The sequence below is a fragment of the Citrus clementina genome, unplaced genomic scaffold (genome assembly GCF_000493195.1).
Source record: "Citrus clementina cultivar Clemenules unplaced genomic scaffold, Citrus_clementina_v1.0 scaffold_7, whole genome shotgun sequence".
Taxonomy (NCBI): domain Eukaryota; kingdom Viridiplantae; phylum Streptophyta; class Magnoliopsida; order Sapindales; family Rutaceae; genus Citrus; species Citrus x clementina.
In genome coordinates this window covers 1,332,024-1,356,298 of record NW_006262075.1, presented here as the reverse complement: position 1 = coordinate 1,356,298, position 24,275 = coordinate 1,332,024, and the positions used below count along the sequence as shown (strand labels likewise).

At 34.1% G+C, this 24,275-nt stretch overlaps 3 protein-coding genes across 3 annotated transcripts; 2 read left to right on the top strand and 1 right to left on the bottom strand.

Moving 5' to 3' along the window:
• Positions 1-69: 69 nt before the first annotated feature.
• LOC18036562 (V-type proton ATPase 16 kDa proteolipid subunit) lies at positions 70-1,816 on the bottom strand. The gene is made up of 3 exons (XM_006425466.2): positions 1,605-1,816; positions 1,242-1,527; positions 70-457 (listed from the first exon to the last, which is right to left on the bottom strand). Exons 1-3 carry the CDS (start codon positions 1,681-1,683, stop codon positions 325-327), a joined length of 498 nt encoding a protein of 165 aa, XP_006425529.1. The 5' UTR covers positions 1,684-1,816; the 3' UTR covers positions 70-324.
• Positions 1,817-5,023: 3,207 nt separating this feature from the next.
• Positions 5,024-7,996, top strand: LOC18035847 (carotenoid cleavage dioxygenase 7, chloroplastic). Its single transcript, XM_006425464.2, has 7 exons — positions 5,024-5,783; positions 5,889-6,017; positions 6,653-6,784; positions 6,876-7,148; positions 7,224-7,309; positions 7,437-7,751; positions 7,826-7,996. Exons 1-7 carry the CDS (start codon positions 5,024-5,026, stop codon positions 7,994-7,996), a joined length of 1,866 nt encoding a protein of 621 aa, XP_006425527.2.
• Positions 7,997-19,271: 11,275 nt separating this feature from the next.
• On the top strand, positions 19,272-23,660 carry LOC18036544 (NAC domain-containing protein 76). Its single transcript, XM_006425463.2, has 4 exons — positions 19,272-19,340; positions 21,273-21,452; positions 21,765-22,036; positions 22,776-23,660. Exons 2-4 carry the CDS (start codon positions 21,287-21,289, stop codon positions 23,286-23,288), a joined length of 951 nt encoding a protein of 316 aa, XP_006425526.1. The 5' UTR covers positions 19,272-19,340; positions 21,273-21,286; the 3' UTR covers positions 23,289-23,660.
• Positions 23,661-24,275: the final 615 nt, after the last annotated feature.

Here is a 24,275-nt window from a genome sequence, read left to right as displayed (position 1 = left end):
ATCCAGCAGAAGACATAACCACACAATCAATTTGAGCACAGAAATTTGTAAACCCCAAAAGCCAACAAATAACACAAACCATAATGTGTAAGGATGGTTCTTTCATACGTCTGATTTCACAGTAAAAATACAACAATACACGTCGAGAACTCGAGCATTATTTTAAGGGGAAAATCTTGCCCTTAATGGTACAGGCAGAATGGAGCTACTTAATAATCTAGTGGGATATTGACAAACACCTCAACATTTCACATGGTGTCCTAGCATCATCTAAGTGAGCATGACCAAATAATTTTGAGAAACCTCAGTTCTGAATCACGCCTCCTAATCTGCTCTGGATTGGCCAGCTCGGGAAGAGAGAATAATGCCAACAATGAGACCATACAACGCCAATGCCTCAGCAAAAATGAGAATGAGAATCATTCCAACAAAAAGCTTTGGTTGCTGTGCATTAGCTCTACAAAAGTCAAAAGATGCAACAAGACTTCAGCACACTGTTGAAGCCATAGCAGTTTACGGATAAAATCAAACACATTCAGTAAGATTCAGTAAACAATGCAAATATGCAATTGTGTCAATCATCACAACTAAAGCAGATTCATATTCTCGATGAGGAGCAATTTACTGCTTCAGCGTCCTCACCAGAACCAAGATGAAAGACCTCAGGAAATCTGATAATCAAAGACACAGCTAAAGGAAAAGCACAGGCATATGCATGTCCATGCAAAATGTCGTGATGTTTCACTCTGTACAATGAAGCTACTATTATCTTGCTTCAATAATGCGGCACTGTTATCAGATTAGAACAAAATGCTAATAGTAAATACAGAAGCAAAAAATTAACCAAAACTGTGATTACTCAACATATTTAACAAGTTAATGAACCAAAAGCCACACCATCTATCAAACATGAATCAATAGATTTCAAAACTAACAGAAAAAAGATAAGAATTAAGCAGGCCTCATTTACACATATTGTAAAATTAAATTCATTTTATAGTTCTCTTTATCAAAGACATCAACTCTTCACAGGATATTATGCTTTGTGCATGGTCTTTAAGGGTGTTACTACGGTCACATTTGGCAATTGGCAGCATCAAATTCAGTCATACAAATACACTCTGTCATCTTCGTAAAAGAACTTGAAGACTAGAACATAAAAATTAATATGAAATGAAAAATGAAAAATTTTATTTAAATCAATAAGTGAAATGATATAAAAAAAAATGTGAGAAAAATACCTGACACCAGCATCACCAACGATGCCAATAGCCATACCAGCAGAGAGACCAGCGAGGCCGCAAGCGAGACCCGAAGACAAATGAGCGTAGCCATCGAATAGATAATATGATTTGGCCTTTGGGTTAATGCCAGTACTAATAATAACAGCAATAATTAAACCATAAATACCTAACACTCCCGCCATCACAACTGGCACAATCGATTTCATTACAAGCTCTGGCCTCATCACTCCCATCGATGCTACGCCCACTCCACTCTTCGCCGTCCCATACGCTGCTCCCATGCCTTCAACGCAATAAAATCAAATTCAATATCTAATTTCTAATATAAAGATGGTAATTTTCAAAGAGTTATGTTCTTACAGGAGAAAACAAGGGCGGCAGCGGCGCCGAGGAAGCCGAAAAAAGGCGCCGTTTCATCGCCAATGAACGCGGATGACATTTCAATTCCTCCTAAAAAGAACCGATCGGTTTACAGGAATTTGGGAATTTTGAAGGTTAATTGGATTCGAGGGAGAGAGATGGACGCAGTGATAGCACAAGGAAGTTTCCGGTGTGACTGTGGCCCCTCACAAGCAAATTCCAAAGGGGACACCTGGTGTGGGCCTTAAATTGGTTTGGGCTTTAGTCTATATCTAAATTGGGTTGTTAAAGAGCCCTTTTTCAGGTTTTTATTTATTTATTTATCTTTTAGGTGGAGAGCTCCTATTGGCACCCCTCTAAACTCGTATTAAAACACCATTTTTAATTATTTTTTTAATAAAATAATAATCAATCTCAAGTCTTTCACCTTTTCTCTACTAATCTTCTTTGTCAAGACACATATTTGTGTACATACAATCGTATATATAAATTCATAATCTCATTTCAGTTTTATACGTGAACTCATTGGATCCAAAAAAAAAAAAAATCTTTTTATTTGAAATTTCAACAAATAAATAAATCATAAATTCTCTGTCATTCTTAACAGTAGTCACATTTGCCTTCTTTTTAAAGAATTTGGGCAAGACACGAATTTTGGAATTCCTGGATAAAGAGTAATAAACATTAATTCTGAAAATATGTAATATATTTTCCAATCAAGTCAGGTTAGAAGTGGCAGAAACATCTGGTCCGAGCCGAGCCCAGCCTGAGCCCAAATACTTTTGCCCGAGCGTAGCCTCACCTGAGCATGTTTCGGGCTGGGCACAGACGAAAATCCAAAAAATGCTTCATTATTTTTAAAAAAAATACTTATTATTTTAATTAAAATATAATTGTTAACATATATTTAATCTAACCATAACATATATTTAAAGTTTCAAATCATTTAAGCTCAACTTTTAAGACATAACTAACAAACAAATTTAGTTTTATTAACTACAAATTTATAAAACATAATGAAATTTTTTTTTTTTATAGAATGTAATTTTCTTTTTAGCTCGACTGAGTCGGGCCAAGCTTAGCCTGAGCCTAACATTTTAATATCCCTAAGACAAGTAGAGTATGCATAATAGAGAGAGAGAGATTAAGGTAGAGGGTTTACCAAGAAAAAAGAAGGGGTTTGGGGGTATTTGTATTATAGTCAAACAGGTTTTCAAAGAGTATTATAGGTGTGCAAATGGTGCCTTTCTTGATCATTGCGTTTTTATTATGAATAGTGATATTTCACCTCATTTATCTCTTAGATCCACTTTTTAATTTAACCCATCTATTTTCATAAATACCCTTATTAAAAATTTAACATTTTTTTTTTCTTTTATGTCTTATTAGCTCTCTCTTTCCTCTCAATTAGGCATTACTTCAAACACTACTGATCATAGCAGCGAAAAAAGTTTCTTCTATAGCATGGATTTTTCTTTGTCTTGTACTCCTAATAACACAGATAAATTATAGATAAATAAATAATTCAAGCACAAAAATAGAGTGATATGTGGAAATATATATCTCTTTAGTTATTTGTTTGTGCTTTTAATAGTGCTTGATGGCAAATGATCTCATTTGTTTGCCTAATACTATACGATGTTATAGTCTATAGCAAATTTCTTACATTCATATTTGGTGGCCCATATGTCAAGAGAACAAGCCAGAATCAGGAACAATGACTGGAATCCGATTGTTTCAATTGTTGCAATTGTTATGGCACCTGAAATGATGTTGAAGAAACATCTAGATTTAAATGGGCTGCAAACCAATGTGGCTAGATACTTTTTCGTTGTGGTTGCTCGATTTGAAAGAGAGAGAGAGAGAGTGTGTGTGTGTGTGTCTGTATGCAAACCACAAAATAATAATAATAATAATAAACTAAAAAGTAAGGACTAATAAGATAAATAAAGAGAACCAAATATCATTATTCATTTGTTGTTCTTGTATGGGAAGAGTGACTTATTTCTTCGTACGTGTTATATGTATGTTTGAACCTATAATTTTATATAGACTCATATTAATTATGCAATTTATTAATATTTTTTGTCAATTCAAATTTCTCTCTACTATAGATTTTATCAACTCAACTAATTAATATCTTTCTACGCCTTAAAACAATAGTTTGTACTCAAATCAAATGCACAGTTGTTTGTTATTAATGTATTATAGAATCACATGTCTCGTTGATTATTTCAGAATCGCATCACCGACTCATTAGCTCCGAACGCTTACACGACAAGTCGCTGCTTTGTACGTGACCGGTAGGAACCCCGTTTGGAGCTTAAAAACTTGAATATGAAAACCGAAGGCAGATTGCAAAACCATGCATATGTAACGGCATTGGGCATTGTGAAAGTGATCAAAATTGGAGGCATGAGTTGAGTTGAGGATGATCTCATCAGAGTCCTTAATCGACGGCCGTGATATGAATTTTGAACACTAACACCCTTGTTTTGTCATTTTTCTCGCGGTATCATCCAAACCCTCCTCTTGGGTATCAAACTTGTAATGATTATTTTATATGGTGCCTTCATTTTATATTTCTAGTGCTTCTTATTCAAACGCCTTTCACTCGGTATATTCTTAATCCCACCAATTTCCCATTACAATGCTTACGTTAATCTGTCGCTTAATTATAGTCAATTCTTTTGTTTTTCGAGGACAAAATTTTAACATTTGTTATGTTAATTCTTAAACTTATTTGCATATTTCTATAAGATTTTATAATTGTTCAATCAATTTACTAAAAAAATATGTTTTAGACAATTATCTCAACGGAGAAATTAATATTGCAACTTGCACTCCCCACAACTACATATATCCTCCACTTCAGGTCTTCAAGTCATCAAGTAATCATAATAACTATATATATATATATATATGTGTGTGTATATATACACCTTGGTGCCTCGCTAATGAAATTCAATCAGAATAAAATTGAAAAAAATAACAACCAAAAAATTGTAAATATATGTATGTTCCCATTTATCGCTTTTAAGAATACATGTATAGGTTGGCACTCCTGTACTCTTATGCCATAAGATTGGGAAAACAAAAGAATATATAAAATAAAGATATGTCTGCCATTTATATACTCAAATTTGTTCATGCCGGCCACAATTGATCCAACGTATACCCCACCACGCACATTGAATAATGATTAAAAGGTCCACAAGATCCCAAGCTCGCAAATTAACAAACGGTAGATATAATCAATACAAATTCCAAGGTGATTTAAAAAAAAAAATTAAGATACCGTTCTTCAAGACTGATATATATATAGAGGAAAAATTAATCGACGTCGCCTTGTTCTTTGCACCAATTTAAACACTCACCATCACCAAAAAATATTCACACACATATACACTTGACAGAAAATGCAGGCCGTCTTACTCCATAAAATTAGTCCACCCAGATTTCTTTCGCCGCTAACAGCACTCCGGCCCTTGCAAAAAGTTTCAACGCCGCAGGCTAAAACACCAAGAGCTGTATCACTTACAAAGCCCGATAATAATCAAGTTTCGATTTCGACCCCAACAACAGTACAAGCGGAAATTGATGATTCAACGGCTGCCTTTTGGGACTATCAATTTTTATTTGTATCGCAAAGATCGGAAACAACTGCACCGATCACGCTGCACCTCGTCGAGGGCGCAATCCCGTCGGACTTTCCTTCGGGTACGTATTATTTAACGGGGCCGGGATTGTTTACTGATGACCACGGCTCGACGGTGCACCCTCTGGATGGCCACGGCTATCTCAGGGCGTTTGAGTTCGATGGGGTCACAGGAGAGGTCAAGTACATGGCCAAGTACGTAAAAACTGACGCACAAGTAGAGGAGCATGATCCTCAGACTGACACGTGGCGTTTCACCCATCGGGGTCCATTTTCAGTGTTAAAAGGAGGCAAGAAGTTTGGTAATACAAAGGTGATGAAAAATGTGGCAAATACTAGTGTCTTGATGTGGGGTGGAAAGTTACTGTGCTTATGGGAAGGTGGGGACCCGTATGAGATTGAATCAGGGACGTTGGATACTATCGGGCAGTTCCAAATGATGGACGGTGGTGATTCTTTGGGGAAGAACAGTAAGGACATATGGGATGTAGCGGCGGAGATGTTGAAGCCCATTCTATATGGTATCAAAGGCGACTTTGTAATCTTGTTACCATTCATTCTTTATTATTTTAAAATGGCTTCAAAATCAATTACTGCGTGGATTCGTGGATTTTGTACTTGTACAGGAGTGTTCAAAATGCCACCTAAGCGATTATTGTCTCACTACAAGCTTGATGCTCCAAGAAACAGACTTCTTACAGTGTCTTGCAATGCAGAGGATATGCTATTGCCCCGCAGTAACTTCACTTTTTACGGTAATATATTGTTTTTTTTTACTAAAAAAAAAGAAAAGAAAATAAGACTGATGCATATATATATAATGTACTGAACGAGTCCAAAATTTTAGACTTATATAAATGGCCAAAAAAATTATGAAGCCATACAATTTAATAGTGTAATGACTTAATAACTTTTTTAGTCATTATACTATTAAACCATATATCTTAATAGTTTTTTCGGACTTCACAAATCTAGAAATTTAGATTGAAAAACATACATATGTACATGCAGGTGCTCTCAATTTTTTTTTTTAATACAAACACGTTATTAAACCATATAATTTTATAGTTAATGGAACAATGTCTCTATTGAATCGCATGGTTTAACAGTGGATTGAAAATGATTATATTACACCATACGGCTTAATAGCGTGTACATATGAAAAAAAAAAGAAGATGCCGCATAAGAGAAAAATTATATATATATATTAGAAATATTCCAATTCAAATTATGAATTCGTTAAAATCCCAAAAAACTGTTAAACTATATAGATTAATAGTAAAATAAGTTAATACGACTAAACCATATCACTTTTTAGTAATGTGAGGATCCTGGACCAAATTTTACATATATAGACGTAGAAATTTACTTAATTTCTTGATCTTGGCAGAATTTGACTCGAATTTCAAGTTACTAAATAAGCAAGAATTCAATATTCCGGATCACTTGATGATCCACGATTGGGCTTTTACTGATAATCATTACATATTATTCGCCAACCGCGTCAAGCTCGATGTACTCGGTAATGAAACAATTCTATCCAAGCAAGATGGTTTAATTTGTTTCTTTATTGATGTTCTCTTATGACTAACTGTTCACATGTTTAAATACAGGATCAATGACGGCAGTTTCTGGATTATCGCCAATGATCTCGGCATTGTCAGTGAATCCCAGCAAGCCCACATCTCCCGTTTACTTGCTTCCACGATTTCCAAACAAATCTGTTGGCGTTCGAGATTGGCGGGTGCCTGTGGAAGCACCTTCACAAATGTGGTTGCTGCATGTTGGCAATGCTTTTGAACTTAAGGATGTTGACGGAAATACAGAGATTCAAATACACGCTTGCTCTTGCTCCTATGAATGGTTTAATTTCCAAAACCTGTTCGGTAAGTGATGTTATGAAATTTTGTTCTGCTGTTTCAGCCACAATACCAAATATTTGAAAACTTTTATCTTGACAGGATACAATTGGCAGAGTGGAAGACTAGATCCTTCAATCATGAATTTAAAAGAAAGTGAATATCAGTTGTTGCCCCATCTTGTTCAGGTACTCTGGACTCTATCGCTTCATTCACTCGGCTTTTACAATTTACAGAGATGCATACAATTTTCATCAAATTACTAGTTTGATACCTTCTAATAGATTGACATATTAACATTTCCTCGCGAGGCAGGTTTCTATCAGCTTAGATGTTGATGGGAATTGCCAAAAATGTTGTGTGGAGCCTTTGAATCAGTGGAAAAAGTCGTCGGATTTCCCTATCATAAATCCAACGTATTCCGGGCAAAAAACTACTTGCATTTATGCAGCGACGTCTTTGGGGACTCGCAGAGCATTGCCACATTTCCCATTCGATACGGTAGTGAAGCTAAATGTGTTAACCAAGTCTGTTCAAACATGGTCTGTTGGAACTCGAAGATTTATTGGTGAGCCTATTTTTGTCCCCAAGGGAGTTGAAGAAGATGATGGTTATCTTCTAGTTATTGAGGTGAGAAATCAACTCATTGACTTGTCACTTTTTATTGGTTTCCAGTATTGCTTAGTTTCCGTTGTCTTTTGCAGTATGCAGTTTCAATACAGAGGTGCTATCTTATTATTTTGAACCCCAAAAAGATTGGAGAAGCTGATGCACTAGTAGCTAGACTTGAAGTCCCCAGACATCTCAATTTCCCTCTCGGTTTTCATGGTTTCTGGGACAACAACACTTGGTTAATTAAACATCATTTGCCGTAATCCAGCTTATTGAGCATTTACCTGTAGAGTGAAAACTCTACCGCAAATCTACAGTTATCCAACTCAAAGTATTGAGAATATGTGAATATTTTATAGCTACTGTGCCTTAACACTTGTATTTTGCTGAGAAATTTATGTGTTACAGTCAGCAGAGAATATGTGACTGATATTTGTAGACTGTAACTGTCATTACAAATGCCCTATAAATTTGAAATTCCAGAAGTAACCAAAATACATAGCTTCTTCGTTAACACTTAACAAGATGGCAAAGAAAACAAACATAAATTAGAAAGCATCTCCAATTGAAGTTTCTAGTCAGGGTACGGTATATAGGAGGACATATTGCACGACCCGACATGTCAATGAGCAGTCTTTCAAGGTCTGACAATTTACAATGATGGGATCCTCCTATATTTCATTTATAAAAAGAAATAACAGAACAAAAGAAGCTTTACGTGGCACTCAGCAACTCAACAGATCAGAAAATTGGAATGTGCAAATAAAATGGAACTTGTGATAGATGATCTATCGTTTTCTAGTAATTAAAGAAATAATTTTGTGCAGCTTAAAGAAAATTCTGCATAAACTGAAAAAAAAAAAATGTTAAACTGGTAGTTGTGCTCTTTTTCTCAAAAAATACGAAATGCGTAAGGGAAATTAGTGACTTGCAGCGTCTAAATTCTAGGGTGCTAAAGTTGGAGACTTTGCTCGTGTTTGTGTGCATAAAATTTGAATTGAAGATTTAGGATTTAGGGGCAGTTGGTTTTTGGCGAAATCGTGGTTAAAATTTCACAAGTTTTTGTCTCGAAAGGTTGTCGTTTGTTTCTTCAAAATTATAATACGACATAACGTCCGTAAATTTACTAATCACATGACATATCGTTTAATATTAAACGACTGAGCGTGCACATTTTCTCCGTACAGATATTAACGCTAGGAACACTTGTAAACGATTTGTCTTCTTCTGGTGTAGGAATTATATTGCCTGTCGTTTCTATATAGACGATTTGTCGTCCATGTCGTTCAAAGCTTATCAACTAACAAAAAGGTGGTGGCTGTGGATCTCAGATTTGAACTTTGAACTATGGGAATAAGTCGATAAGCTTTACAGATAAAGATACATGAAGCAGAGAAAGAGAATATATGGCTAAGGCTAATAGAATTTTGATCGAAAACAATGTTGTAACTTTGTCATTATAGAGTGCTGGTTGAAAATAACAAAATCAGCAGCCTCCATTTCCGTTGTAACAATCATTAAAAACAATGAAAACAAAATTTGTCAAGAATTATAGAATCCATTCATCTAATCAAAAGAAATTGACCAAGGGACATAGCAAACACTAAATATAATTATAGAACTGAACTAAGCTAACATGATTAAATTACACTCTAATCAAATTATGAATAGATTTCATTCTGATCCAAATGACTTAATAAAGGTTTTTAAAATGCTCTAATTCAAACAACTCTTAAAGAGAGATTTTGATATATAATTTCAAATGAATTATAAAAGAATGTTTTTATTAATCCAAAACCTCCCTATTTATAACAGAGTGGAACTACTTTTATAAGTTAATTTAAAAGAAAACTAAATAATAGTTATATTGAAAATAAAAGATTAAAATACATACTATAATTATCTGGAATTAAAAAAAATGTATATAATAATGGGTCTAAATTAACAAAATCCTAAAATAACTTCTTACATCCTAATTGTATTGGACAAGTTGCTTAGCACAAAGCAAAGGATCGTACAATGGTAGTTCCGCCAAGAACTGCATGTATTCTGAACACAACATACAGGACAGTAATATGATATATATAGTGCTTTAGATGGCTTTTCTACTTTAATTACAAGCATGCAGAAAGCTCAAAACAGCAACTGAAGCACTCAAATAAAGCAAGGGCAGTACAATTGAGCATTGGTTATCCATAGAAGAACAAGTCCGGATAAAGCACTTGTAACGGACGTAATAAGCAGCCTTTAATTACATTTCTGTGGCATCCCATGACTTTGTTTCCTCGAGTTATATTCTCAGCTGCACTTTTGGCCTCTTTAACAGGTCAACTTTGTTCAATCCCTGGTCTGATGAATTTTGAAGGAACAGGTTAACGAGAGGAACATACGATGTTATCGTCAATTAAAAGTGCTCACAACTACTTAAGAGCAACGACGAGTATGTTCTTTAAATACCAAATTTACTCCCAAGATTTTGCACATGCTCCTTACTCCTACAGTGTCGACGTGATGCTGAAAGCTCCGAATTCAATCACATATTGGGCTCCGCAATGGAATACCCGCAATCACTTTTAAACAGTTTTATTGTCACTCGTGGTGATAAGAGCTTACCACTGGTATTAACTTCTTTCAATGCCGATTGAACTGTCAAGGTAGAGAGGCCCACGTCTCTGTTCATACATTGTGGATTTCCATCCAACAATCTTATTTCTAGCGATCCACATATGGGCCCAAAGGGCCTGTTAAATTCAATCAGAGTTGTAAGCTTTCGTATGTTAGCAAGTCCTCATTTGACAGGTCTTGCTTACGAAGCAATAGAATATATTCCACTTAAAAACAATGCCGGAGTGATACTGTGGTTCTAAACACATCTCATTAAAATCTGATTACACCCCTTTTAATGAAAATAAATCTGGTTGGGAATATTAGGCGTGCACCTTTCTTTTTCTTTTTTTTGGTTTCAAACCTCAAATCTTGGATTTTCCACCTCAGATATGTCACTAATTGAACTAACACCCACAATAGTGCATGAAGCTTCACTTAACAAGGTTTTGTGGTTGAGAGATGCTCTATGCAATGATGGATTGTTCTTCTTTCAGGAAAGGGTGTGATGAGGATATTTTGGTAGTCAAATTATTGATAGAGGTTATATTAAATTAAGAAGAGAGTAAGTTTTAACACTAATGGGGAATATAATGACCCTTTCTACTTAAGAAAGACATTAAGATAGAATAGAAAGGAGCGGAAGCTCTGCAGAGAAAGCAAAGAACGATGCATAAATAAAACCAGAATGAAATAGATAGCTGGGAAAACTATTAGCATCCTTATTGAGGAGGTTTCTAATCTCTACTGGTAGACAGGACCAACTAGTGAAGTCTTGACATCCACACTGTTGTTTTCTCAATAAGTGTGAGAGAAACAAAAATTCACAGCATATACAAGATGACGACAATTGTACCTAACGATTATCCAACATCTAGAAGGGATCCAAATGGGGATTAGAAAGGAGCAAAATCACCAGCGTAGAATCACATTAAGTCATAAATTCTTCCAACCATTAACGAAGGCATGCTCCATTACCAAAACCGCAACCATGACCTATATGCATACAGAGCTGTTTGGATACCGAGGGACATACCAGATAAGGCCAACATAAGAGCCACGATAACAATGGAAAACAACGCCACAAGTTGCATGATCGGGGTTAACTTTAGATAAAGCATCATAAAGGGGCACGATAATTACTGGTTTTGAAATGAAGGAATTGAATTTGTTCACTGGAAATAATAAGGATTTATATAGTACCAGAAAGAAGATACGGAACCCCTTATGCCAACGAAAAACAGACCAAAGTACTTGTGCGGTAGTTAATTTGTTACTTTTAACCAGATATCATAAAGCCTACAATGTGTCTTTAGGCTATAATATCCTATCTATCAATTCCTCTGCTATATTATTAAATCATTAGTTGAAAAATCTTGTGGAACAAGCCATCGGTTACTGGAAGGGGAATGTACCTTTTAATTTAGCTATTACGTCACATTATCGAAGGTTTAGTAATTTATTTATATTGCCATTATGTTAATTATACTTTAGATTGTTAATTATAATAAAATAAAGCTCATTATGTAAAGTTAATTACGGATTACATACCAACATGTAAGTTAATGCTTGTAATGAACGTGCAAATGCTTAACCTTCAATACAATGTGATTAAGTTTGGAATAAAAAGATAATTACATGATTCAATTCCTTTCATTATTGTATATTATCGTTAAATCTTCCAAGTGCATTAATGTTATCGTTCCCAAAGACTAAAAAGTAATTGACTTTAATTTTTCCATGGATATACAGATACTGTGCTTATAATGAAATGAAGATGATTAACAGGCTCATATTACTTTGTGGAAATGTCAGCATCTTCTTATGGAAGTATTGAGCCACACGTTCATTTTAGTTATCATATATATAAAAACCAAATAGATGATGGGTCCCCAAAAATGTGTAAGGGAAATCCATGGAAAACATTACTTTAGAAATAATTATAAGAGGATATGTGGACACCCTCATCGAAATGTAATGATTTCATTATGCTTTCGTTTAACTTTTGTGATTAGTTTCATTTTCATCTTTTATAGAAGTGTAATGAGCTAGGCTACCGTATACAAGGGAAGATAATTGGGAGACCAATTCAAGTTTCGATGAATTTACACAAAGTTACAGTTTCCTTTCTATCATTCTTAATAATGACTAGAAATCTTCACCAAGAATCCATTATTATGCAATGATAATATTAATATGATTATCATTCAATTTTAATGGCACAATTTTTACTTTCATACGTATAATATATAAATTTATGACAAACCAGGCCAATTAAGTAATTTGATTTTAGAAGTGAATTCCAATCTGAATTACCCATTTAATACCAATAAAGATGATGTGCCTAGCGCTAATGTCATTCATGATACATACAAGCTATAAGTCTAATCGAAGGTTCAATAAGAAAGTTACTTAATTGGCTTGGGAAAAGAAAACAAAAAGACAAAAAGTCGGAGGAGAAAAGGGAACGGCAAGAAGTAAAAGAACGGTACCTTTTTGACAAACTAGCACGAACAGAATTTCTCATCAAGGCCATCTTTGTATGGAGAACAAAAAGAAGGAATGTCTGTGCAAGGCAAGCAAGAGACCTATCAAGTCAATTCATGAGCGCAATCATCAATGTAAGTTGGACCCCGGCCCCCACTTAAATCTTATTCATGAACACGGTTACACGGGGCATTCCAAAAACCAAAGTTACCAAAGCATTACGAAACACCATCAGCTATTATTCTAGCCGCTGGCTAAGATCCCTCAGTTCACCGGTGGCTATCAATGTTGGCCCATCTTTCTCTCGCATTCATGCTTACTGAGATTTACTGTACGTCAAATCATGTATTCTATTGTAATCCTCTACTTTCCAACGTATAGATTATTGTAGATGGCAAATCAATGAACAAATGACACGCACGCTCTTAATCATGCGCCCCGTGATCTGCAGAGTGGAAACTTCTATTGTAGAACGAAGATACTTATATGTGCCAATTGCTTCACTATTTTTTTTTTCTATTTTTCCTGAAGTTGGTTCTAGATTATTAGATTTTTGAACTCCTAGTCATGATTGAAAAGCTGTGCCGTTCGTTGCTTTGTATTTTTCCTTTTATTAATTACTTTTTCTTTTTGATAGGTGGCTGTCAGTTGTTCATCCATACTCCAAATGTAAAGAAGTCATTGAGCCACTCTCTCCAACCATAAATTATTGTTTTCTCGATGATGATATTAACATCAAACCCTAGTTATATATCCAAATATTTTAAGAAAGAATTAATTGTTGGATTTTAATACTACCAATATCTACATTTTCAAATATTGCTCCCATTTTTTTAAATATGCATTCGTTGTACACACCATATGGTATATTAGTTAATTAGCCATATGATGTATGAAAAAATAATAGAAGCACCAATACACCATATGGTGTATAAACAAATTATAATATTAAAATATGTGAGTATCCGCACTAGAAAATCACCATATATATGTATGTATATATGAATTAATTAGCCATAAGAATTCCACTCAAATTCACATTATGATCAATCATCATCTCATAGAGTAAAATAATTAACAATATATTTAGATAATTAATTAAGATACAAACAAATTTCCATCAAATAAGTCTAAAACATATAGTAATTTTCAATTATAGCTAGTCTTATTAGTGAAGCTGTCATTAGGGAGTCTAGAAAGTGACATGTATATATATTTTTTATTGTCAATGCAACGCAAGGATTAATACCTATAAGGAAGCAATGATAGTTTTGCCCCAAGAAAGAAGCTTGTGTTTCACACCTTGGTATAAAGAGAAAGTAACTCTTAGCATGCAATAATAGTAAAGAGAAAGAAGAGTGAAGGTGAAGCTGAAGAGTTGGGTTAACACACACGCGGGCACATATAAGTTAAATATATTGATTTTCAGTAGATTAAACGGTGATATCTCGGCTCCAACCACCAGAAATTATATTAAGTTAAAATGCCCTAACAAACATAAAATTCTTATGGGTAAGGTGTTATTATTCATAAAACTCGGTCACAAAGGGAGAGAGAGAGAGAGAGAGAGTTTGGAGAAGGGTCGATGTCAAAAGAGTTAAGATCCTTTGGGGGACCCCAGGATCTCCTTCTGCTGGTTACGCAAGCTCTGTTTATCTCCATTTTCTTTTTTTTATGTTAATATTTATTTGTATTTTTGTGTGTACAAGTTATTATTAACACCATTGTTCACATATGTTATTTTTTTATTTGGTTTTGTATTTGATGATTTGGGTGGCCGCCCCGGCTTTTAGAGTGAAGATGTTCAATGGTGGTGGGACCACGGATGGGGCGGTCTAATTAATAAGTTCAATGATGCGTTCCGCCGCTTGATTGGTGACTAACGGCCGACCACCACCGTCCTACGTGGACTGCGCGTCCACATCTCTAGCACTTATTCAGCTCTCTTCTTTTTCACTTTTCAATTCCTTGTAGCTCCTTCCTCCTTTGCTAACGGAGACTTCATTTCTGTCCATCCTCAATTTCTGTACAGTGCTTGCTTCATAATATTTTTCTACAGTAGCTTCTTCATTTTTTTTTTAAGCGATAGTTCAACATTTCTCAACTAGTATCTGATTGATTTTATCCTAAATATTAATGTGACAGTCATTTTCTAAACGATTAATTTAATAACTAATAAAAATTACTTGTTGCTTCATCATACCATCCCATTAATGAATGTTATCTTCAGATTGTAATAGTTAAAATACTACTTAAAAACTATAGCATAACTCACCTCAGTTTTGCATGGATAAAGAAAAAAAAAAAGGAATGGAATATATAATATCTGACCCCAAATAAAATTAATTAACCTCCATTTATGACGGTGTTATGAAAATCCTTTTTCTCTCACTGCAATTGGTCAAATCACTTGAATTATTATTTAGAAACAATTTTTTTTGACATTAAATTGAGAGTATAATTAGCATTCAATTAAACGTATTATAAATTTCTTTCAGTAACAATTCTGATAAAATTACACATTCTTAATATTTAGTAATGCAACAAGTATTTAATATATATTCCTGTTGACAAATTTTGGAATCCATCGATAAAGTTTTAGATATATTTTACCAAATGTAAATGTTTTGATAAAATATAAATTTATCATCTCAAAAGCACCTATAGATAGAATTAACTAATTAATTTTCATTAGTCTTTAAGTTGATGATTGATGATTACTATTATCATTGTTGTTGTTATACATGTTCAATGCAAGTTGAAATTCTGTTTCCTCATTTTATATTTCATGGCGTTCGGAAGTGGTTCAAGTCCAATTATAATTTAGACTTTTTGAAATTATTCGCAAAGGTATAGCTACCTCCGTAGTTGACTGGTACAAAATTAGCATTAAACTTCAAGTTGGCATGGGTATATTAAAATTATGATAATTAAGGTGGTCGAGTCGAGTGTCTCTATAAAGCCTGGCCCCAAATCGATTATTATAAGTTTCTAACTAATTTTCATTTTTTATGATTGCATTCACATGTTCAATTGTTCATATCTCACCTAACTTTTTAATTATTTTCTCATTTATTTGGCTCAATTTTATTTGCTTCGAAATAGTACGTTTCAAAATAATAATATCATTACTGTACAGAAAGAAAAAAAAAATTGTTCTAATTATGAAGTGAAAAAGTTGTGGTTAAACCCTCCCATCCCCCTAATTAAAGACAAAGAAATTAAAATGCCAAATAATTTCCATCCAAATTTAGCTTTGACATGACACGTGCACCATGTTTGGTTCTAAAATTTTTATTCATGATTTTGTATAAAGTCGAAACAAATTTTCAACCCACACACCCTAGGCCCCATGCTTCTTTTCTTTCACACACGATTAAATCCAACTCTAATTTAATTAGCTCGCAATATTGCATTCTAATGATTAATTATAAGTCTAACCATTAGTCTTTCAGGCAACGTACGCGCCAAATTTGGGATACCTAATGGTATGTTTTAAAGAAGGCTATGGATGAAGTTAACTCATCTGTCGAGAGTTAAATTTTCGTTATTAATCTAATAATTATTATTATTATTATTTGACATTATATATATATAAACTCAATCATCTCATTGTGTGAAACTTAGAAAATTCTGCCAACTGAACAACCTTTCTTCATCCAAGCAGACCGTAATGACATTCCTCGAAGCGGGAGAGCTGCGGTGGGCCACTTGCAATTTTGCTCAGAAAAAATCTTGCCTATATATCTTAGCAGGCTTATTCAAGGTTGCTTTTGAAGAATCCTTTGCAGGAAAATGGGATGTTATTATGTTAAAAAGCGAATTATGATAATTACAAATTACAGCCTCTAATATCACCACCGTGTAGGCCACCCAAATTTTTTTAATTTTTATAAAATGTATATTTACTTAAAATTACCCAAATGCAGCGGGATATAATCACAACTTTCATTAAAAATATTTTTTTTAATTGATCACAAATTCAATGGAATATGGTAATTGGATTACTAAAATTTACCAGTTAAGGTGTTTCGTAATACTTTGCAGCTGAGTTTTAGCAGTTCAATATTTTTTTTTTATCTCAGTTTTATTCCATAATTATACCTTTAATTTTAGAATAATTGTAGCTTAAAAGTTACAGCACCTTACTTTCAAAAGCATCATTAATTTAATAATTATTAGTCTTCGACGTGTGTATATTTATATTAATACATATTAAATAAATAAAAATACAATTTCTAATATATTTAAATATATATAATTTTAATAATATTTTCAATTTAACAAAATGATAATTTCCGCGTACGATATATATATAAACTCAATCATCTCATTGTGTGAAACTTAGAAAATTCTGCTGACTGAGCACACTTCATCCAAAGTTCCAAACAGACTGTCATCACATTCCTTGGAGCACGGGAGCTATAGTGGACCACTTGCAAGTTTGCTCAGAAACAATCTTAGCTATCTTAGCTAAGCTTATTCAAGATTGCTTTTGAAGAACCCTCTGCAGGAAAATGGCACGTGTCAATTATGAAAATTACGAATTACAGCCTCTGATATTACCACCGTGTACATCACCCAAATTTTTTTTTTTAAAAAAGTATATTTACTTAAAATTACCCAGATGCAGTGGGATATAATCACAATTTCCATTAAAAAGACTCAAGCGTTTTTAGCAGGGGAGTCCATTACTCCACATATACGATTACGAATCATCATTATTAATACCAGAACAATGCAATATACATACCTTAAATTTTCGATATATCGGAGGTAAATTAATTAATTAATAATGTACTCTATTCTTTTTAAAATTTATGGGCTGGTAAGATCGTGAATTCAGTTGATGGTGGATTTGGGGGGCCCTCGTAATCAAATGCTGGCCTTAGCAATATATATTTGTCTTTTGCTTTGTTTATCTTCTACGTAAAGGACAGTGCCAATCCACCAATCAATGACTGACACGTTTCTCCCACTGTGCTCCTAAAAGTACGTTTTTCTTTTTCTTACTGTTTCTTCTCCAAAATACTTGTCGAGATATCATTTCGTATGCCGTAAATGGGAGACCGCTGCTTCCTCCCAGTCCCAGCAGATGCCGATATTTAGCTGCAAATATTTTATAATATGAGTACTTCTTATTAAAATGAAATTGATAGACAGAACATAAAAGAAATTACAAATGTTAAAAGGTGAAAGATAAGAAAAAAATTCAATTAAAAATTAAAAAGTTACCTTGAATGCATTTTTGCTTCTCAAATACAGTTCAATGAGTATATAACATACGAAAATTAATGCCAAGGAGCAATAGTCACGACATTGTAAACAAAATTATAGACATCACTACAATTGACAACTCTACAACGCATACTTAAAATTTCATCACACGCCAAAAAATATAGATTTGTGTATTAATAAAAAAACATAACAATAAAAAAAATTTCTTAACATTTTATCTTTTAATAAGTGTAAATATCTAGTCAAATAACTCCTTTTTTTTTCATATTTTTCTTAAAGTTTTGGTATGGGGGGCAATAGGTTATTATGAAAGCAATAGGGGGTGAGTGCAATATAGTGGTTTTTCCAGGAGAAAATGGCAATTTATAGTCATATATTGTGGCTAAAAGGACCTTTTGGTAAATCAATAGAAAAAATTAAATGGGAAGCCATACTAGTTTAGCTCGTATGGGACCATATTCATTTATTTACTTGAAGTATTTGAGCAAGGGTTGTAGAAATTGAGCCCTTTTTTTTTTTATGAAAGACATAGAATAGCCGAAGTCTAAATTAACTTTTTATTCCTCATATTATCTATATTTGAACAATGCTGATAAAAAGAAATAACAATAACAACAACACGTTCTTTTGAATGATAACTAAGAAAGTTTTAAATATCTTTTATATTTAACAATTATAAATTTAGTGCTGAACTGATATATACTCAGTATTTTTATAATATTGTACCACATATATACAAGATTAAGATTATAATTATCTTTACATTCTTATGCAATAATTATTAATTACATCTTTTTGAAAAATTAATAAAAAAGGTGAATTCAGCACTCAATTCAAAGCTTACGCAATTAGTTAGATCCTCTTGCTATATGCAATTTTTTGTTGAATTTTTTACGTGTGTAATTCACAACTTATAAAGTTAGAATAAATTACACATGTGGCAATAATTGAATAACCAAGAAGAGTGAGGGGTGAAAGAGGTTGAATTTACCGCGATGGGAAATAAGGAAATTAAGAACGGAAAGGGAAAGGGCGTATTGTACAGGAAGCGATTGGGGAGTGACGTAAGTGACTGGGGACAACCATAAACCCATGCGCAATCGAGCGGTCCTCACTCCATCCCTCTCCTTTTATAATTTATATTCCCTCGATCTGCTTCTTCTTGACGGAATTTTCTTCTTTCTCTTTCTTGTTTTCGTATCCATTTTCTTCTTCTTCTTCTTCTTCATTTGGTCTATCACGAACCAGTCATTACATATAGCCCGGTTCAAGTCGCAGGTAATTCAGCTTTGACTTGCATGCAACTTAAACTTCTCATTTCACAAACATCTTCATTCTTGATTACGGCATACATAAACCAGCATCGTATCATTTACATTCTTTCTCTACTCGGTTGAGTGTTTTTTTTTTTTTTTTTGGTTTAAATCTCTTCCATAAATATCGTGTGAGTTTCTGAGAAATATAATTAAGACTTTTTGAAAATAAGGTTTTTTTTTTTTTTTTTACTCATTTTTCAACACGGGTTCGGGTTTCACTTAATCTTGTTGAGTCAAACAGGCGACCAGAAGAAGACCGTGATTTGGTAAGAGATTGTAGGAACACTTGAATTTTTTATTTTTTTTTCAATTCAATGGCAAAACCCTTGAACCTTCATTTTTCCTTCAGTCATTATCATCGTTTCACAAAAAACGACTAGCTAGCGACTCACGTCTACAAGCCCCGCTTACGCCTAAATCTTTTAATTATTAGAATTTTCCTGATTTTTTTTTTTCATTATGGGAGTACTGTATATATGTAATTAATATCTCTAGCTAGCTCTCTCATTCTCGGAGTCAGAGCAGCACCAAATCACTAACACCTTGACAGTACAACCTCACCTCACCAATTAATCTTTGACTCACTCATTAAAACACAAATACCTTGATTGACAAATAAGCTTACCCAATTTGTGGTGAGCTTGGAGCTCATTTTTATGAGCTTACCCTTTTGAGAAAGAAGCACAAACATTTCTTTCATTTTGGCTCCGCATTTTCTCGAAGAAAGAGGCTCAGTGGTGCCACGGAAATTCTCGACAAACAGACAAAAATGTCAGAGCCCGTTTCAGCAATGGGCAACAAGCTCTCCAGGAGGCTCAAGAGTGCTTTTCTTTTACCTTTGTCTCTTTTTATCATCCTTTCTTTAGCATTTGGCAATTGGCATGCCTTTGATTTAATACAACGGTGTTCTGTTCCTCCTTTTGCCTCCTAAATCTTAACGTTTTTCTCTTTCAAGAAACGCGTGCTAAATTCTCATCACGTCGTCATCCACCTTACAGTGCTTATGCGAGCAATTGTCTTATAATTAAGTATGCGACAACTCAAATTCCAAACAGATGAGATGGATTTAATTATTATATTTCAGTAATTTTCTTCTGAATTTCTTAATTAAAGCGCATTAAGTTATGCATAATTTATATTTTCTAAAAAAGTAAGTTTTGTTTGCTTTTGTTTTAAAGCTTAAAACAATTAATATTAAATTTGTCTCTGGGTATGTGCTACTGATGATTAATAGAAAAAGTTATAGATTAGTTTATATTAATCTAATAATTAATAATAGGATTTGAGCGGAAACCCCGTTCTTGATGCATCATTCCTACCATTCGCCAACAGAAGACAACATCATTAGCACAAACCTCTCGTTGTCCGTTTCTAGAGACCTGCGTACAAAGAGAAGAGAGGTTAAGTTTAGTTCCAACTTCCCCCCCTTGGTTTTTATCAAAAACAAACTCATCTCATCATTTAGTTTTCTTTTCCTTTTCACCTCCTCCTCTTATCATTATTTTTTAATTTTATTTTATTATCCCTAGAAAAATCATTGTGTATGGGTGAAGGTGAAGTTAAATGGGTATTGTTTATAACACGCGCGTATTTTGGTATTTCCTTTCAGAGATGAAACGGCGAGTGTTGCTCACTACCAAAAATAAGTTGATGATTATGCCTGATAACACATGTCACCTTTTACTCGGAGGCCTCATTATTTCTTAATTGAATTTTTTACAATCTCAGCTTTGCCTTTTTAACTTTTTTTCTTTCACTGGTTTTCGATTTCTCTTCTCTAGCTCTTTACATGTTCACATCAGTTCTCTCTTTCTGAGTTCACATCAGCTATGATTTAAAGATGATGAAGTAAATGGTTGCGCGGTTGTTAATACTAGTGTTGAATTTTATGCAGCACCGATAACAGATATGATGGAGTCAATGGAGTCATATGTCCCACCAGGATTCCGGTTTCATCCGACTGATGAGGAACTCGTTGGATATTATCTGCGGAAGAAGGTTGCATCACAGAAGATCGATCTTGATGTTATCAGAGACATTGATCTGTACAGGATCGAACCATGGGATCTCCAAGGTACGTTTTTGTTTAGCTGTCACTTCTTCTTATTAGGGTTTCTGTTTGGTGGGTGGATCCATTTGACCTTGGTCTTAATATTCAATGATGCGCATTGCCTACTTAAGTAGTCAACAGACCAAGGTGTATGCAGTAGTTAAGTCTTGTGGAGTCATCAATTCAGGAATGACGTCAAGGCTACTGAACTGGAGTGCTTATGCAAGAGTCACAATAGTAGAGCATACAACCAGAAAATCTATATATATATATATATATATATGTATTCTGTTTTGACACATATAAATGATCTGTGCGTATCGTGATTATGAACAGAGAGATGCCGGATCGGGTATGAAGAACAAAATGAATGGTACTTCTTCAGCCACAAAGATAAGAAGTATCCAACGGGAACAAGGACCAACAGAGCCACCATGGCTGGGTTCTGGAAGGCTACTGGCCGAGACAAGGCTGTGTATGATAAATCAAAACTCATTGGCATGAGGAAGACTCTCGTCTTCTACAAAGGAAGAGCCCCAAATGGCCAGAAAACTGACTGGATCATGCATGAATATAGGCTTGAATCTGATGAAAATGGTCCTCCACAGGTAATTAAGCATTATTCTTCTCTCTCTCTCTCTCTCTCTCTCTCTCTCTCTCTCTTTCAGTTGCTGAGATGTTAAATTAAAATGATGAAATCAAAATTGTCTTCATTATCTTCCACATGGTGGCCTTGAACAGTACCCCTTGACCTAATATGCGTGCGGAACTATCTCTTTCAACTTTTTGTTACCAATTAAATAAGCGTTCGGAATTCATTAGCTATTATCAGTTTTTGTATACAAATTGCACAGTAACTTTCTTGCATTAGATGTCAAGTACGTGCCTCATAACTTCTCCTTAATTTGGAACTAAATTTTAGTCACATTTAGTTCGGATTGAAATTTGTCAAATTTTAGCTTAATCATAGAAATTAATGACGCTGCTACTGCTTTGCATATTCATAGACCACTATCTGCACTTGCCCTAGAATATATGTTTTCTATAAATTTGGCCTCTTATTAATTAAGGTCAAAAAGTACTAAATAGTAATTCTAAAGCACTTTGAATAGCTTTCTCCCTGTTCCTTTTCGAGCATGGCTTTCTCTCTTCATTCATTTTGTCAAAAGCAAAATTCCATTTTTCTTCTTACTCCTATATCTACCTAATTCTCTTTTATCAAACAGTTTGAAAACTCACAAAAGCAAACTGAAAATAAATGGACTAATTAAAAAGAAATATCACTTTTTCCTTCCAAAATATCATCTTAAATATCTAAATAGACTTTGTTCAATTAAATATTATCAGGAAGAAGGATGGGTTGTTTGCAGAGCATTCAAGAAGCGAGCCACAGGCCACACCAAGAGCATTGACGGCTGGGACTCAAGCTACTTTTATGATGAACCAAGTGGGGTTAGCTCGGTGGTTGATCCCATCGAATATGTGTCAAGGCAGCCCCAGAGTCTATTAGCCCAAAATTTGATGTGCAAGCAGGAGATAGAAGCTGAGAACTTGAGTTTCTTGCAAGCAGCTGATCAGTATTTACAGCTACCTCAGCTGGAGAGCCCATCTCTGCCTATATTAAAGAGGCCAAGCTCAATATCTCTAACATCGGAGAATAGTGCTGAAGAAGAACAGAATAGAGTGAACAATATTAACAACAACAGCAACAACGCTAATAAGAAAGTGACTGATTGGAGGGCATTGGACAAGTTTGTTGCATCTCAACTGAGTCAAGAAGACAGATGTGAAGGAGAGTCAAGCTTCGGAGCACACGACGACAATTCGGACATGGCATTGCTGTTGCTGCAAGAATGGTAGAAATTATTAATGCAGAATGGAAACGGGTTGAATGGATTCTTTTTTCAACCTAGCTCGATGAATATGCATGCATGGATATTTAACTAGTGAATGGCGGGAGCCGGAAGATGAAGAGGTTCTCATTGTTAGTATCATAAATGTGTTTGATTTGATAATACGGATACGTACTATGTTTTTGTAAAAATATGGTGCTGGTGATGAATGAGTGAAAAACTAATTTCTCACTCTTACTCTCGCTCTCGCTCTCAAAATATATGCCGGTTTTCATATTTGTATGTGATGGTATAATCTAAGAATGTAGGTGACGTAGATAGAAGACTGTGTATGTGTTGATACAAGCTGCGCCATAATGATCCTCACCATAATTCATGTAACCTGCTGACTTAAATTATCTGACCCTTTATATATATATGGAGAGAGATATATATATGAGAATCCTCTCTCATGGCAGTGCCTTCATTTTTTTTCTCATGCGGACACACTACTAAATCATGTAGTTTAACAGAGTCAGTGCATACATATAATTAAACCATATGACTTTGTAGTAAATTGAACACTAACTTTATTAAATTATATGACTTAATAATGTATTCATATGTACGCACTTGAAAATTAACATTTCTACAAGATATCACTCTTTGTAAATTTGAAGGCTTCATGGGTTTGTAAAGTAAACCTCCCACGATAATCGGTTTTTGTGAAATATTTAGCTTGTAAATTAATGAATAACATGTGAGTGATGCAAGAGATTTATGGCCATTTAGGATAATAAGGTTGATAAGAGTTTAATTATTTTTAAATCATTTGAAAATAAATATTTTTTTTCAAAAAAAAAAAGAATTTCCTTCATTTTATTAATTAAGTGAATGAATTGAGTGGTAGAGAGTTTACTTACCTAACCGGTGGTAGTTACTTATTTTCATTACATATATACACATACACATATACATTCGAAGCTAAATGTAATTTTATTCTCATGTTTATGGT

Coding starts and splice junctions, on each gene's coding strand:
- LOC18036562 (XM_006425466.2), bottom strand. CDS start 1,683: ATGTCATCCGCGTTCATTGGCGATGAAACGGCGCCTTTTTTCGGCTTC. Junction 1,528..1,604: donor TGCCGCCCTTGTTTTCTCCT/GTAAGAACATAA, acceptor ATTGCGTTGAAG/GCATGGGAGCAGCGTATGGG. Junction 458..1,241: donor GTTGGTGATGCTGGTGTCAG/GTATTTTTCTCA, acceptor TGACTTTTGTAG/AGCTAATGCACAGCAACCAA.
- LOC18035847 (XM_006425464.2), top strand. CDS start 5,024: ATGCAGGCCGTCTTACTCCATAAAATTAGTCCACCCAGATTTCTTTCG. Junction 5,784..5,888: donor GTTGAAGCCCATTCTATATG/GTATCAAAGGCG, acceptor GTACTTGTACAG/GAGTGTTCAAAATGCCACCT. Junction 6,785..6,875: donor CGTCAAGCTCGATGTACTCG/GTAATGAAACAA, acceptor GTTTAAATACAG/GATCAATGACGGCAGTTTCT.
- LOC18036544 (XM_006425463.2), top strand. CDS start 21,287: ATGATGGAGTCAATGGAGTCATATGTCCCACCAGGATTCCGGTTTCAT. Junction 21,453..21,764: donor CGAACCATGGGATCTCCAAG/GTACGTTTTTGT, acceptor GATTATGAACAG/AGAGATGCCGGATCGGGTAT. Junction 22,037..22,775: donor ATGAAAATGGTCCTCCACAG/GTAATTAAGCAT, acceptor AAATATTATCAG/GAAGAAGGATGGGTTGTTTG.